The sequence below is a fragment of the Leptidea sinapis genome, chromosome Z (genome assembly GCF_905404315.1).
Source record: "Leptidea sinapis chromosome Z, ilLepSina1.1, whole genome shotgun sequence".
Lineage (NCBI taxonomy): Eukaryota > Metazoa > Arthropoda > Insecta > Lepidoptera > Pieridae > Leptidea > Leptidea sinapis.
In genome coordinates, this window is record NC_066312.1 from 3,156,726 (window position 1) to 3,174,447 (window position 17,722).

The 17,722-nt window shown below is 35.4% G+C and overlaps 1 protein-coding gene across 1 annotated transcript in view; it reads left to right on the plus strand.

The window, feature by feature from the left end:
• The first annotated feature begins 247 nt into the window (after positions 1-247).
• The window catches only part of LOC126978875 (triple functional domain protein), a 187,012-nt gene continuing 169,537 nt past the window's right edge, over positions 248-17,722 (plus strand). Inside the window, exons 1-12 of the mRNA XM_050827991.1 lie at positions 248-415; positions 4,988-5,205; positions 5,832-6,024; positions 6,331-6,444; positions 6,605-6,785; positions 10,988-11,211; positions 11,693-11,796; positions 13,396-13,547; positions 14,229-14,449; positions 15,492-15,572; positions 16,613-16,810; positions 17,222-17,344. Coding sequence (XP_050683948.1) covers positions 5,024-5,205; positions 5,832-6,024; positions 6,331-6,444; positions 6,605-6,785; positions 10,988-11,211; positions 11,693-11,796; positions 13,396-13,547; positions 14,229-14,449; positions 15,492-15,572; positions 16,613-16,810; positions 17,222-17,344 — 1,773 coding nt within the window. The 5' untranslated portion in view covers positions 248-415; positions 4,988-5,023. The remainder of the gene's footprint in view (positions 416-4,987; positions 5,206-5,831; positions 6,025-6,330; positions 6,445-6,604; positions 6,786-10,987; positions 11,212-11,692; positions 11,797-13,395; positions 13,548-14,228; positions 14,450-15,491; positions 15,573-16,612; positions 16,811-17,221; positions 17,345-17,722) is intronic.

Sequence of the window (17,722 nt, forward strand, 5' to 3'; positions counted from 1 at the left end):
GTCATGAATCACTGGCCAGATTATTTAATTAAGAAACGTTGTTGTCCATTACGTTGTACAAATCGAAAACATGAAAACATCACACACGTCACAGACTATTGCTATCTCATTTACATACGCTGACAGCGAATCTAGTGGTCATCTTCTATGTATGTTGGCACAGAACACAGAAAATCTTTCTATGATAGGTGTGGATTGTCAGACTGTAGAGTGTAGGAGTGTAGACTGAGGAATGTGCATACTGGGTTAGTGTTTCTGTGGTGTTTCTTGGTGTAATTTTAATGTGTAAGCTTTTGTGTTATTATTGAATTTTCGGGCACAAATGATTCTATTTTTTACAAATCTTTTAGTGAGAATATTAAATATGACAATAATGGATGCCGAACCTTTTATATGAAATTAATAAATAACCACGGTAAGTTTTAATTTATAACTTGTGCGGTCATTTCGTAGATTTGTTGTGACATGTATGTATAAATATCGTGAATTATTTGTCATCCACCTGAAGAAACGTTAAAGTTTAATAATAATTACCCATATATAATGTTTGGTATAATTTTAATAAGTAACGTTGATATGTTTCAAAAGAATTAATTATAAGAAGCCTTTTCTCTTTACATTGGCGTTGGTCTTGGTCGTCGTTTTCAGTGAAGTAAAACAATCGTAATCGACTGAATCTATGAATACTTATTATAATATAATAATATTTGCTTTAAATTAGATACCACATGCAGGTTATAATAAGTTATCATTGTTAACACAATATGTTGTCTTCTCTTCTTTCGGCTACCATTAAAAAAAACATTTACAATTAATGGTAAATTGGCCTTAATATACAAATAGAGAAAAAAAAGTTTTTTGAATATTATGTTATTATGCAAACAATTAAGATCACTGAAAAGGCTCAGCTTAAAATGTAAGTTCTTTTGTTTCTTATTTATACAAGAAATGTCATCACAATTTGATCAGTAGCACTTATGACATGAGGAAATTCCAACCCTAGCATTAATATCTTATGTCAACAATTACTATTTAAACTATTGTTATAGTATCTTATTATTAAGTTGTTTTAACCATTATATTGGACTTGGCTATAACCATTAGATTCTATTTCTGTTTATGGGGCTTACCAACAATAAATACAAAAGTTATGCCTCTCTTATCATCTTGTTAATAAATATGTTAAGTAATTTATGTCATATAAAAAATTATAAACCACCTTGTGGTGAATTCAACACTATCACATATATATAATAAACATTAACTATTTCACAAAGCCATACCAACTATCGGGCAAATTTTTAGATGCCACTCTGTAAATTAAATATAATAAATTGTATCTTAGTTTTAACAAATATGAAACAATCACTACACTTCCCTCTCTATTTTAAGTAATCACAAAAATTAAAGGCAGAAAGAAATCCAAGGATTAAAATATGTTCTGTGTGATAATGCACAAGAGCTCAATGTGCACAAATTTTATATGTTAACTTAAATACAGCAATGGTCCTGGCAAATACAGCAATCTGGATGTGTGGCGATCCTCCACAGTGCGGTTTTCAAGGAGCTTTCTTCCGTGTACTACAATGCTGTGGAATGAGCTTCCTTGTGCGGTGTTTCGGGGACAATACGACATGGGTACCTTGACTGGTGTTGCAAGAGAATGTGGGCGGCGGTGATCACTTAACACACCCGTACGCTCGTTTGTCCTCCTATTCCATAAAAAAAAATGGTTAATGTGTAACATTGGAACTAAGTTTTCATATACTGCTGGTCATCTGCTCATGTAATAAGGAGATACTTAATAGGCATATTAAAATATGGCTAGGAATTAATCTTTGCACATTTGTTAATAGCATTTATCTTTATTGGATTTTGTCAAATAATTTATTGAATCGAATTGCTCTATGAAATCAGTATTAGATTCTAACTAGTATTTCCCTCTAAAAGTATATAATAATATATACATAAGTATATTATATACTTCAAAACCAAGGGACTTAAGTGTATTAATGCTATCACTAAAAAGTTGTTAAAAGAAGCAGCACAGTTATTTTTTTCTGTCTCAATCTGAAGCCTGGAATATGAATAGAGCAACATATGAATATGCCTACAAAGCTACTCCTATAATTACTACTACTCATACCCAACTTCAATGACTTCACTTAAAATAAAAAATATTATAAATAGAGAAATTTGTAATTATTAAGTCATTGGTTGTTTGTAGTTTTATGGGTGAATTGCCTGAAATAAATGTATTATTATTATTAATTACACAAGAATTTATGAATAGCATTGGAATGTTATTCTTTTTAAATACTTCTTCTTCTTAATGAGAATAGTGCAGTGAAGTCAATTGAAGATATAAAATGTGTGTGGTATCTCAAACCATATTTTAAGCAAGAGCTAATGAGAAGCAACACATATATTTTTTTTAATATTTTAGAAAGTTTCTAATTTGTCTCAATCTCATTTTAAAGAACTGGGATATTCGGTACTCACCTATGCTGGAACTACTGTTTCCATTACCAAAGCTTTCATTCAATACAAACATTCAATAGTGATACAAAATATTTCACATATAAAAGTAATAAACTATCTGTTTTCTAAATCTCACCCAAATGTGTACATATACAAAAGATTAATTTAATTTTTTTAAATAATTTAACTTTACTTTTCTGTTCCGAAGAGCAGTTCACCCAATTCCTGTCGCCAAATTCCATCTACGTGTAACATGGCATAAACATAGATACCACCCGTCTTGATGTGAGGTGTCCCTCTATAGGTTTTTTTTTTATGGAATAGGAGGACAAACGAGCGTATGGGTCACCTGGTGTTAAGTGATCACCGCCACCCACATTCTCTAGCAACACCAGAGGAATCACAAGAGCGTTGCCGGCTTTTAAGGAAGGTGTACGCGCTTTTTTTGATGGTACCCATGTCATATCAACCCCCGTGCGGCTTTTAACAAACGTTTTGCCTTTCTAAAACTGTGACATGAATTTCTTTGCGCACTTTGAAAAAATATAACAAAACTGAAATATAGAGTAATTTAATACAAGTATTTGCCAATATATTTCTCCCATCTCAAGGGAAGGTATGGTATGGTATGGTATAGTATGGTATAGGGGCTCCTGTTTCCGCAATTAAACCACTAGCATGGGTCCATTTTGCGTGCAGTAATGGCCAGTTACTCCAACCAGCCCAGCTCCTTCCAGAAGTTCAGAACATTCCTGGGGTGTTCACAGACTTCTTGGAGCGACCTAGTATTGGTTAAGGTTTTTGCCCGTTGGTTGGCCACCCCCGCACATTCCAGGATTACGTGAGCGACCGTTTCGTCTTCGGCCGGACAGCCTCTGCACTTAGGACTGTCCGTTACGCCAATTGTGAAAAGGTGTTTGTTTAGTGATGTGTGACCGGTTAGGGTGCCCACCATTATACAGATGTTATGTCTGTTGAGGCTGATAAGTCTACGTGTCAGTTTGGGCGATAGTGCAGGTATCTCCACCTTCGACTGTCTACAGCTTGAGACATTCATCCATCGGGTGTTGTGTAGGTCGTCTCAAGGGAAGGATTTATATGCAATCTTTGCGGTAGAACTACAGGTACCTGGACTCAGTAAACTCTGTGTAAAATATTGTTACACAAAAATGCTATAAAAAATTGCCTAAAAAGAAAGGAAAAAGGGTGCAGAGAATGTCTAAGTGTGACCTACCTACACTATGACAACCAATTAACGTTCATACATTTTCTATGGTTAAGCTTCTCTTTAATACATTGTTGCTACATTTGACCTGGAGTCAGATATTATGATTTTTATTTTCGATTCTCCTACATAATATATAATATACTCAAATAATATACACACATATATAGATATATATAAATCCACTTTTTATGACACATTGCAAATCACTCCTAAACTTTTCAATTCTATGATGGTTCAACATCATAAGTCAAATTTTGATGAGTGCTACTCACTTAAAGTCGATTTATTTTATCGTTTGAATTCAAATATTGCATGCATACAATATTTTGGATATGCTAACATCAAACAATGTCGCTAATTCCTTGGTAGTTTGATGCATATCGTCTTATACCATCCTATCAAATTCATAATTATTCTGAAAACACCGCACAAGGAAGGTCATTCCAAAGCTTGGTTGTAAGTGGAAGAAAGTTCCTTGAAAACCGCACTGTGGACGAACGCCACACATTCTGACATCTGATGGTGGGGATGATATCCTAATTTTTGGCGTGTCGTGCGAAGGTGGAATTCGGCGGAATTCGGCGGCAGGAATCAGATGAAACAGCACTTCGGACACTCTCCTCTCACAATGAAGCGACGTATCTACGCAAAGCCTGCTGATCCAACCGTTCACAGAGCACTGTGTCCCCGATAATTCGAGCAGCTCTGCTTCGCATGCGGTCTAAAGAAACGAGCTTATACTGCGTTGCGCCAGACCAGAAATGATAGCAATACTCTATATGTGTCCGAAGCTGCGCTTTGTAGAGCTCTAGATACGACAAATGGGGGTTTTTTTTAGTGGTGAACGCGCAAACTTGGGTTTTCTGGGGCTCAAATTGGATTGGCACTGGTGGACGATTTCCCGAGAGAGGTCTACATGGCCCGTGTATACGGCATCACCAGTGCTAATACTAAATTACTCGATACTGGACTAAACATGAAAAAAGACTAGCTTAGGTATTATGAGCATATGAATCCGAAAATAGAAAATACATAGCTAGGTGGCGGGCGAGGATCTTTCACGCATGTAGTTGTATTTCAGACTGCGCGGTATAATCGCTAGTTTTGGCTTGAGTTGAAGAAGAGACCAAAAACTTTACCAGTGAGGCTCCTTTGCACAGGAGGCCACAACGGTGACAAATACGTGTATTGTAGGAAATCTTTCGATAAGTTAGTCAATATCACAAATTATAATAAGTGCATGCAATATATTTTTTAATTTCTATTTTTACCTTATAGAGGCTCATCCCCACTTCTTCGTGAATAAGTACAGTAATGGAGGTAGGCGCACGTGCTTTGGACGTGTTGCCTCTGCTCCAAGAACGCGTGGCAGCTCTAAGTGGTGGACGAGATAGAAGAGGTGGACCTATCATATGGTTCCCCGCCAACTCAAGACGAGATCGAATTGCTCCAGATGACTATCGTCGTTTGTTACACTACCTTAGCAGCATCCCCAGGTAAAGGATCATCTAGCTGCAAGTCTTCTTCTTTATCTTGCATTAACGACATGATAGTTGTATTAAATATAAAGTTTATGGGCTATATTTCACCGCTATATGTCTCCTCTACCAACAAAATGTATACAACTCTATAGAGAGCTACTCACTTGGTGTCCGTTTGGTGGCGCGTCCAGCTCGGTTGGCAGTCCGACCGCCGTCCGCCAGTGACGCTCCCACCTCATCGCGTGCAACACGTGTGCACTGTTGTGTTTTGTTTTCTAATTGAGTTTGTTAATTGCATACGATGGATAATTTCGATAAAAGAATTCAAATTCAAAAAGGTTGATTATCGAAATTCAAAGTAGACCATCAATTTAGAATACTTCCTCATCAGATTATTTCGATAGAGATATATAAATGAAATGCTAAGGCTAAATAAGGACGAACCCACCACTGTTTCCTTTTTACTACGTAAATTGATTATAAATGTATGCATTTATACATTTTTTATTTAATCTTTACAATGTTATTTTTGTTTGTTTACTTAATAATTTGTTATGTATAGAATATAAACATATAAGTAGTATATATATTTATCCATCTTTTTATTTAATGACACCTTTATATCTGAATAAATGTTTCAGCGAGTCCGTCAAAACCCATGGCTTTACTATATTAATTGACATGAGAGGGTCGGCATGGGCTGCCATAAAACCAATACTTAAAGTTCTGCAAGAACACTTCCCTGCATCCGTCCATCAGGCATTAGTAGTTAAGCCTGATAACTTTTGGCAGAAGCAACGCACAACTATAGGGGCTCATAAATACAAATTTGAGGTAATATACAAGATAATGCTTGATATTGGTTGATAATATTAATTAATACATGAAGAAATTCATATTTAATGCTAATTAAAATTTGTGTCCGATAGACATTAGATGCTAAAGGTCCTATTTCGTTATAACTTTATATATTCCCCATTTTTTACAACACCTTTAAGACATCATCACTCTTCATATTATGTACAACACATATTGTTTATGAACCACTTAGCATTTGAGTTTTAACATATTATCAACTATATTAGACCGTACTAGTTTTCTTTAAGTAGATAGTTTATTGAAATGTGTATCTATTTTCAGACATCAATGATTAGTTTAGAAGCACTACCTAAGGTGATAGATAGTTCTCAATTGACACCAGATTTAGATGGTACACTACAGTATGACCATGCACAATGGATAGATCTTAGACTGGTAAGTTCTTTATTACACTACATTAATAACAATAACACCTTTCATATTTTTAGAATTAAACATATTTTAATTACTGTTGTTACATTTAAATACTGTTGAATTTGCGAATAATATGTTGTAAAAGTTTGTAAGAACAACACTTATGTATTGATTTTGTTAGGCGTTAGAAGACTTGATGTGGCAAGCCGGCGAGCTCCTGGATCGCTTAGACGACTTACAGGAAGACGTCGCACGAGCGGATTTTGCGGATGACGTCACGGGAGCGAGACGTGCCATCGACGCTCATGCTGACATCAGTAAACGGCTCGCTAAAGTGCCTGTTGACGAGTTGGAAGCTCAAGGTAAACAGTTTGCAATAATTAACAATAGAGCCGATTATATTTCGTCAGTGTTCAGTTTGAAAAAAAAAGGAATTATTTCATCTCATTTATAAAGGGTGAAGAGAATTCTCGTATTAAATTGAATTTAATGTTATACCATGATAGATACACATACCTACATTAATATGTAGATTTCTATGTAGTAGTTTACTAACTAGACTACTGTCTATTCCATACTTTTCTCATAAATGGGAAAATCAAATTGTCTACCTGTTATTATTTCACGGCTAAATTAATGTATTTTGCTGATTTTTAGTACGGTCATCTAAACATAATCTAACACTATGTTAAAGAAACTGTGCGATAATTGACACGCCCTTCGCATGAATGAATGGAATGGGTGTGTGGGCGAGGAAACATTAAAATGGCTGCAGGCAGCCGTGTCCAAACTTTTATAATTGACTACATTTAAAATCTGTTTACACGCTTTTATTAGCTTCACCTGAAATGAAATTATTTATTTTGCCTTGGGTATGTCTAGATCTTATTTTTTTTTAATTTATTTAGTGGCACGGGATGCAAGTCCATAGGCCAGTCTAGATCTTAAATATTACAATGTTGCCACTATCCAGCTTAAATTAAAAGCATACAAAAACTTAAAACTTATTTAAATATTCATTTTATTGAATAATATAGAAAGTATAGATTTTTTCCACTCTAATAATTATCCAGGTCATGTTAATTTTTCTGGCTAGTTTGTCTATGTGAATTGTGTTCTTCATTTTCTCGATTTGTATTCCAAGTTATATAGAGTTCTGCTCGTATTCAAGGGGTGTGTTGCTTTTTTTGACTTGTGGTTTAATTAAATATTCATTAATACTATAAAAATTATTTTCAATCAACCATTTGAAGAGTCTTGGTATAAAAATTTTCTTTGACAGTATTTTCAAGTGCTCAGGCAATTTGTTAAATAATTTTATACACATGTTATGGCTATTTTTAAGAAAAAGTGTTGTTTTAGGACAATGTTTCAAAACAAGTCTATGCGGCTGAAAAGATATGTATGGTTACGCACAAATTTGCAAGCCTCGAAAATGTACATACATGGTAGATTTAGCAGATTATGTTTTCTAAATAACACTCGCTGAACATATCCACCCATATTAGTAGTCCATAGCGTAAAACTGATGCAATGTATGGATGTTTGTTTGTAACCGACTTATTTGAGCGTGATTTTGACCTACTTCAAAACGACCAGATTTCGTTAAAACTTCGTAGATTTGTCGAGGACCGATGACAATACAATAAGTTAATTTCTAAAAAAAACATAGTTAATTTATATCATTTTCTTCTATCCTCGATAAGGCAAGGAATTGATGTTACTTTTAAATTTCTTTTCTATTTTTTAGTTCGGTTTTCTATATATAACAAGCGTGTCTTTTAACACAATCGTTATTTTTAACTACAATTTTTTTTACTTTTTTTTAATGTGCTTATTTCCTGAAAATAAATATTTGTTTGTTCTCACTACTGGACACTACTATGCTTCAAGATATAGTACAGGATTTTTTTATTCGTTTTAGGTACAAAAACGTAGCTACGGCCGCGCGGTCCCTCGAGATAGATATACGAGGTCGATTGTCAATCGCTCACCGCGAAGCGCTTGTCGCTGCCATTGCAGCCGCAATATTATCCTTGCTTTGTTTATGTCATTGGATTGAACCGTTTGCAATGTAACAATCACTAAATATGACGGGGATCTTGCCTCAATAAATAAGTGGATAACGAATTCAAATCGTTTAAGCAATATCGTAGATGAGCGTGCATAAATACACGGATACTGCTTAGCCTCGGTAAAATAATTACAACCAAGTATAACAAGTGTATAATATGCTTTCTTTTTAATGACGACATATTTACATTTGTTATACTCGTATGATTGTCATGTATTGGAAGTATGGAACTTATGTAATTATTTCAATATTCGCCATGTGAGATAAACATCTGGCATCGTCACTGTCATGCTAATTATAGCTTCTTGATACTTGGTTTTAGTTATAATTTCCAAGAAGTCTATTAGCGGTTGTATGGCGCCATGAGTGATTGTTCAAGATAAACAATGACCGTATGATGAGGTGGCTTCCTATAAGACATTCTGAATGGATGTCACTAATTTTTATATGCTTTGTTGAATAATTTTTTGTATGACCGCGAAAGCCTAGCTAAAGTTGGTTTGGCTCCAAGCCTTGTTTGTAACTAATGCAGTCACTCATTAAATCCTAAAGGCTCAATTTAAGAGACTAATTACGGAAACAAGAGTCCTCATACCACACTGAACATCGTTTGATCATTATTAGCTTAGGCTAATCATTAGCGGATAATTTACACAACGTACACTTTTTTAAAAGGCCGGCAACGCTCTTGTGATGAGATTGTGGGCGGCGGAGATTACCTAAAATCAGGTGACCCAAAGGCTCGTTTGTCTTCCATAAAAAAATTCAGATCTATGAACAGAACCATCCACCCCAAAGCACGCAATGCTCGCCATCGGAACTAATAAAATTTAATACTTTAGTATCAACAAGCTGTTCCTCGAAACAGACGACATTACTATGAAACGATTAATGTACGCATATATATAAAGTGCTAGTTGGTTGAATATGGTAAACAATTTGAACGCGTAGTTGCGTTCAGAGGTCAAATATCCATGTTTCAGCGAAACAAGATATTGCATTAATTGTTTCATAAGCATAACACGCTCAACCATGTCGACGTACTGACATGTGCTTTGATTGCATACGATACAAATATGGACACGGTACGATTGTTTCGTTTCTATTAGCCTGTACGTGTGTGTATCCAGTGACTTTGAATATGCTAAACTTGTTTTTATAAATATTTATCGATGCGAATATGATAGTGTCTGTATTATTATAAGTTTGTTAATTTGTAAAGGGAAGTTTGTGGGTAAGAACTTAATATGTGCTCGATGTAATTCGGATTTTGACATAAATGTGTTTAAATGATTTCTCCGAGGTGTATTTTTAATTGCCAATTAAGTTTAAAAGTATTATTGGCAGTTGTGCTATCTAAACTCATTTGCAAAAAAACAGGCGGTTTTAATTTTTTTCGTCCCTTTAGAAAATATAATACCAAAAGAGGTTAACCCCTTATGGTGGAGGCTCAGATATGTTTTGGGCAGCGATTAATGTACTGTTGGAGTTTGTCGTCATAGAAAACGACATTTTGAATGCATTGCTTACGTACACCCCGCATTAACGGTTATTTAAGAGGTAGGGATTCGTCGTTTGGATTGGCCAGCTCGAAGTCCCGACCTCAATCCCATAGAGCACATTTTGGATGTTCTAAAACTACTGAATGTAATTATTGTGCAGTGGGAACGTTTTCCACGAGAAACAATTAAGAATAGCATCAATAGCATGCCTGGACGAATACAAGCTGTCATTTTAGCAAGAGGGAGCCACACTCGATGTTAAATATTACTTTTTATTTTTATCTTGTTTTTAGCCTGCTTTTTTATTTAATGAACAACAGATACGCAAGTAGCTGTTTAGACTCTGGGATCATTTTTCATTAACTCCATCAAAATATAATGATGACATTGATATAAACTTCTTTTTGCTAATTATTTAAAGTATTATGATGATACAATATATTCAGAATTATGAAATAATCTGAAGATGCCAGTGAAACAGGCTATTTAGTTAGGTGCCCGTTTTGCAAAAGAGTGTATTATCCTTTTGATAGATTATTTTGATGTGCCACCAGAGGAATCACAGGAGCGTATGAATATGAATGAATGATTGGTCGGCTGAACCTGTACGTCTAAGAAAAGAATAAAATACCATCCTGCAGTAATGTTACTGTTTTTTAACTTGTTTGTTGTTTAACTCTTTGTTAACCTTTAAGTGAATTGAAAATATGGATATAATGATAGAAGATTGGATGATTACATTAATTGTTGTTTCTTAATCAGGTGGGAGACGGAAAGCGAAGGACATAGTATTGTAGAAACTTTTAGGCGGCTATTGCTAGAGGAGAACCTGTCATAATATTAGTTGCAAGAGCTAAATTATGTTGCAAATTGAATATTTTTAGTCAGTAATTAACGTCATATGATATAATTTTAAATTTACATTATGAATTCCATCAGATTACTTTTGTTCTTGAACTTGTTTGCTTTATATATCGGTATTACACAGGGGAGCGCGTGCTTCAACGTCTGGAGGCTGCCGAGGCCGCTAGCACGGAAGCAAGCGGAAGCGGTGGCGAGTCCGCGTTTCACTGCGGCTCGCCCAGCGCTCTACGCTCTCAGCTGTCCGCCGTCCGCTCCGCCCATGCGCACGCGCACAAACTGTGGCAGCACAAAAAGATGCAACTCGATCAGTGCTTCCAACTACGGCTCTTCGAACAGGATTGCGAAAAGGTATGTAAACTTTGAGGTTTCATGCAATTAAGGAGAAGCAAGCGTACGGGTCACTTGACGGCTTGACGGCTCCGACTACAACTAGATTAGTAAATATTACTATTACAACAGCAACTGTTAAGGTTCTTGCTGATTCCTCTTTACACTTAAGCAGCTTTCCGAATCAGCGGGATTAGAATAAAAGTATTTGATTACCTACTTATTCGATTTTTGAATAAATTTGAACTCATACTGAAATGTTTTTTTTTTTACTTCTGCACTTTGAACTGTATTTTGTTATCTACCTACAACATTCACGGCGAGCTAGTAATGTTGTCAATTATTAATAAATCTTATACTTTTACGCAAGAGCATTATGTTAAAAATACAGTTACAATTACACACGTGTTAATGCTTTTTATAGAATTTTATTTAAATAAAATCAATCAATCAAAATACGATTGTAAAATCAAAAAACTTTAATGTTATTTCATTGTTATAGATGCTAGAATGGATTGTTAATCATCGCACTGCGTTCTTATCGACGTATGTGGAAATCGGCCGCTCCTGTACTGCAGCGAAAAGACTTCAGGAAGAGCATGCGAGGTAACTTACATGAGCCAAATCAATCTAATATCCTGAATACAGTATGGTCCTTTATTATAATCACATCATAACAACTTATTTAACTCAAAATTTATTTACTTAATTTACTTTTACAATATAATTAAGGCAGACCATTATCGCCATAACAATTTTATAATAATACTTATAACTTTGCTCCTGTTTTTAATTCAACTACATCAGATAAAAATGACCTGTTAATTCTTTAGTTTGGGAATCTGCTATAATATGTGATCTGATATATAGACTGTTTGATGCTGTTATAAAACGTAAACGGTATTCGTTTTAGCTTTCTGTATTTCATTCGTTTATGTAAACTTTCACATTATCAGATCAATTTTTTTCTTTACGTATTAATACTTACATAATACCTACACAAAAAGTCTTACTAAAAGTGCTAAGAGGATCGAACCCACAACTCGTTGCCTGTATACGTATTTCCACTAGCTTCATCGTCTATCCCGGATATTATACTTTTAGCATTCGTTTCGACATATTTGTTATTTTAAAATAGCAGTGCCAATACCGGGAAGTGATGTGCTATAGACAAATCATGAAATTGGTTTGTTAACAGCCTTAACTGTTGTTTCCCGTAATCAATTTGGAATATATTAATTTAATGAGGGTTTTTTATTAAGACTGCACAAGCCAATGTTTTGCATTATTTTACAATAATACATTTATTCTTTAGAGTTTTTTCTTGCTTTATATAAGCATTGAGCTATATGTAATCTATATATATATATATATATATATATATATATATATATATAAATGAATTGCTGTTCGTTAGTCTCGCTAAAACTCGAGAACGGCTGGACCGATTTCGCTAATTTTGGTCTTGAATTATTTGTGGATGTCCACAGAAGGTTTACAAGGTGAATAAATAGGAAAATGATGCTAAATTAAATAAAAACAACAAATTTATTTTTCCTTTGATGTGTCCATACATAATTTCTATGAGAGAATTTATTGACGCACGGTTTGACAGTTCTACTGTGAAACAATTTCATTACGACAGCAGGGTGCATATTATACGAAGTAATTTTTGATGTTATGATATATTATTGACAAAATCATATAAAAACATTATTTTATTTATTATATACAGAACAACGTCTGTCGGGTCTGCTAGTGTATTAACATAAATTGCAAAAAAAATATTTATCTGGTATTGGCTATGTGCGTTTCTATGTTATTTCGACTGAAATATAGAATAAATTGACACTGCACCGAAATATGTTTATTTTTACCATTCGGCTATGTCGGCTTTTATTTAAAACTTGGATCCTCATGAATACCTAGAATAGTCGTAAACAGGTTGAATGTAAACAGTTTAAGTGTGAATAGCAATTATTATTACGACAGTAAAATTACATACAAAATTTTAATAAAGTCTAAGGCAGAATTCCATGACCATAACATTTAAAACAGAAGTTTTTTAAAGCCAATAAGTCAGTCATTATTTAGTTCATCAGCTGTAAGCTACGCAAAATGTCGCGGCAAATAAAGTTTGCCGAATTGTTTTTTTATCCTTTTGTAAGTTTTCGTTTACAGTAATTGTGTGTGTTGTTTGATTAGGTTCGCGGCCGCTTGTACTGGCGGCGGTAGACCGAGTGTAGCTCGAGTGACGGCGGCCGCCAGAAGACTTGCAGACAAACGTCATTATGCTGAGACACAGATAACATCACTAGCTCATCGACTTGAACGGTCTTACAAGCAGTTATCAGCTGGTTTGTAGTGCATACATTCATTTATTACTAGCTAGCTCAAATCTCTTCGCTCTACACCTTTAGTTTTGTAATGGAACCCTAATGTTCTTTAATAACTGCTGTGTTTTTCGAGGCGTTGATTTCATGCATTCATCTCGAATGAATGGTCTTTATATTCTTAATATATTAATAATATGAAATAAAAAACATGGAGATTGCCGATAGAAGTGAAAACTATACAATAATAATTACTGTTTATTTGTTTTATTTATTTACATGTATTTATTAAACCAATAAAGCCTGTATCCTTACATACTATATTATTTTTTGTTAAAAAAATAAGGAAAGAGATGCGAAGGACGTTCAGCTGATGGTAATTGATATACCCTACAATTGCGCTCGCCACCTTAAGACGTAAGATATTAAGTCTTATTTGTCTCACTAGCTTCGGTGCCCTTCAGAATGAAACACAGTAATTTATACACAATACTCCTTTACAGCAGAAATAGGCGCCATTGTTGTATCCATGATCTAGCCGGCATCCTGTGCAAAGGAGCCTCCAAAGGCTGTAAATTCTATTATTATGAACAAATTATATACTTTCATTGCTAGCCAAGTTGAACGTTTCATGTTTCTAGTTAGAGATATAGTATTAACATGTATATGAACAGTGTGGGTAACGGTTTGACTGACTGTCGGCAGGCTTAGAGGAGCGGTCGGCGGTGTTGTCGCTGTCGGTGGTGTTTCACCACAAGGCGGAGGCGTACGCGTCGGCCGTAGGTGGGTGGGGCGCGCAGTGTGCGGTGGCGCTACAACTGGCGACCGGACAGGGCGGGGCGCCGTGCAGCGACCCCCGCGCGCTGGAGACACACGCCGCGCGCCACCGGCAGCTCTACGAACACATGTGTCAAGCATACACCGAGGTACACACGGCTTTGATCGTTTATACGTCTACATACACTATGACAGCTGCGAAAACGTCGAAAAAAATTGACGTTTAACAGTTAATATCTAATTTGAGCAATGCACAACGCACACTAATACAAAGTGACACCTAAAACTTAGCTTTTTTTATGAAAATAAACATAATAAACACAATGTGTGTAGGTACACCTGTAACACTCATATCCCTTTTGAGTGTGTTTTTTATATTACATCCTGTACTCCGCTAAACTGTTCTGGAAGCTCATTACCCTACATGGAACCAGCTGTACAATGAACTTCCTTGCGCTATGGGCCCCTGAAATGCCGATAACCCTAATGTGTGTTATTGCTGCGTGGTAAAGATAGTATAGGAGACGGTGTTTATTTTGACGGTGTAACAGGTGACCCGAAGCTGGGATACTGTACAGTCCTTATCCACCTTAAAGTTCATTCTGTTCTTCTATTACAGTGGACTAATAAACACCGACCATACCCAGATGTCATTTTTATTATTATAAAACCGCTATTTCCATTAAATTTTTATACATATATTATCTATATTTTAATTTAACAGTGTGTCCTCTGACACACAGGTTTTCCTACAGTTTCTATCATATTTTCCGTTCATTTGTTGTTTTAGTCCAGCACTAATTTTCTTTATATCATCTTCCCACCTCATGAATTTTCTGCCCTGTTTCCTTTTTGCTTCTTGTGGTTGCATCTTTTATCTCTGGTCACATGTCCTGTCCATTGCCATTTCAACTGCCTAATTTTTGTTTTATGTCATCTACTTTTGGTTGTAAGCCTTATTTCTCCTACTCTTTTCCTCTCTTTCAGTGTGGCCCCTATTATGCTTCGGTTCATCACCCTTTAGCATGCTCCTCGTTTTAAACTATGTTTATAGTCCAAGTTTGGCAGCCATATGTTAGAGATATGGCTAAGATACATGAGACGTCATTTAGTTCCCTCCCACTATATTTTACAAAGTAATTTTTATGTCACTTTAGAAGTAATAAATAAATAGAAAATTATTTGTTTCAGGTTCATTCTACCAGTAAAAAGCTGTTGTATCAACTTGATCACTTAGTGCAAGTTTGTCATCAAACAGACCCAGCTGATATGGTAAGTAATCCAGTGTTGTTTCGTATAATATTTGATATTATAATTATAATTTATACTTCTAGATATACTGTGACAGCTGTGAACACGTTAAAAAAAATAACGGTGAACTGGGCAACAAGCACACTTAACCAAAGTGACATACCTATCGCGAGTGTAAGACGTAGCTTGTCACGCACACTAAGGTTATGAACTGGCCTGTTATCATGCCTTGCCTAACAGTAAGAGGCTCTATATATGCATAAATTATTTAAGATTTATTATAAAATAATTATCTTTCAATTGCCGCGATAGTAGCGTTTCGGCTTGAGGTATTAGCGTAATTATATTCTAAGGTTGTTACACATAAACTTGTTATAAAGTTGTACCTAAGAATAAACCAACAATAATATGCAAATTGTTGTCTATATCGCTGACAACACTTTCAATACAATGATAATTCTGAAGTGTTCCGAATGTCAAGCAGCCTTGCATATAAACGGGGGAATCATTATACGTGCGTATCACCGCTCTTCAACAACATTTCCTTTATATCCGCGCCAAGTATTGGAATGCTGGGTTTCGTTATCTCGAGCGATTAAATGCCAGTCTTTGAAGGTGGTAGGCGGTGGCTTCGAAGAAACTGGGTGTCATAAAAAGGGCACGGCAATTCTTCAAGCCGGCCCACATTGCGCTGGTCCGGTCAAATATGGAGTATTATTGTCATCTCTCGTTAGGTGCACCCCAGTAACAGCTCGATCCATTTGACATTCAAAAAAAGCGCGTACACTTTCCTTACAGGCCGGAAATGCTCATGTGATTCCTCTGGTGTTGGAAGAGAATGTGGGCGGCGATGATCACTTAACACCAGGTTACCAGCACGCTCGTTTGTCCTCCTATTCCATAAAAAACAACATTATACTTCCGATTAAACTAATCATAGGCAAATTGTGTTTTGTAGACGTTTCTATAGATGGTGGGTTGTTCTTGAAGTGAGCTATTTTTGCTTGAATATTTTGCTTTGTGCTATAAGTAACTTTAATAAAGTTATTTTCGATTTATAGCAAAAGGAGGGTACAGGAAGCTCATCAGGTAGCAGCGGTGACCCCGCAGCAGACTACAGCTCAGGTGCTAACCACGTGCTCGCTGTCATCCACCAGATCCTCGGGCATCACAGAGCGCTCGAAGCGAGGTACCACCAGGCGAGGCTCAAGCTGCACCAGCGGCTTGCCTTACTCCTATACAAAGAAGATTGTCGACAGGTTGGTGCCCGTTGTGATTTTACTATAATTATTAGCTGTAGCCGTTTGCCCGAACTTAACCGATCTAACTAAATCTGTCAAATAGGTGGTTGACAGGTGTCAACAACATACAAACTTTAATGAAATAGTTTTTAAAAATTTAGTTAATATTACTCTACTGGTAACTTTAACATAATTTATTTCGTTGACTTCACAGTCAACATAATCACTGGTGACTTATTATGATGGTAAAATTCAGTAGTTATAATAAAATATATATATTATGTTCAAATCATTTAGAATAGAAAATATTTTTTTTTGGTCTTTTTTTATTACTACGTAAATCTCCATGAAAGGTAATAGGTTCCTTTTATAAAAGACGAAGGAACTCTGTTGCGAAAAACCACTTATTTATTAATTCGACATTTGCAGGTGCTGGATTGGTTAGCAAATCACGGTGAAGTGTTCCTACAGAAAAATACCGGTATCGGCCGGAATCTGCACAAGGCCAGAGTTTATCAGAAATCTCACGAACATTTCGAAAATGTCGCACAAGTAAGAACAACTTACTACAATCAATATAACCAATACTTATTGAAATGAAAACTTATTCCGACGCGCTGAGCACTTAGGGGATATTGAATGAGATTGATCTGTGATGAAAGTGTGGTCGTTAAAATTCTTGTATGTTCTTCTCACGTCCTCTACTTTTCCCGAACATATGGTAATTCACTAATTTTAAAGAAATATTTAGAGTCTTCAAATCTATTTCAATAAAGAATATTTATATAACTTTGAAATAAATATATAAAAAGTTTTAGTTAACCTGCATCAGTACCGACATTGAGTTTTATCATTAAACATGATAAAGTTAATTATATACATGGGCGTGAATATAGAGTAACTATCATAGAATATTTTTATATTTTAAAT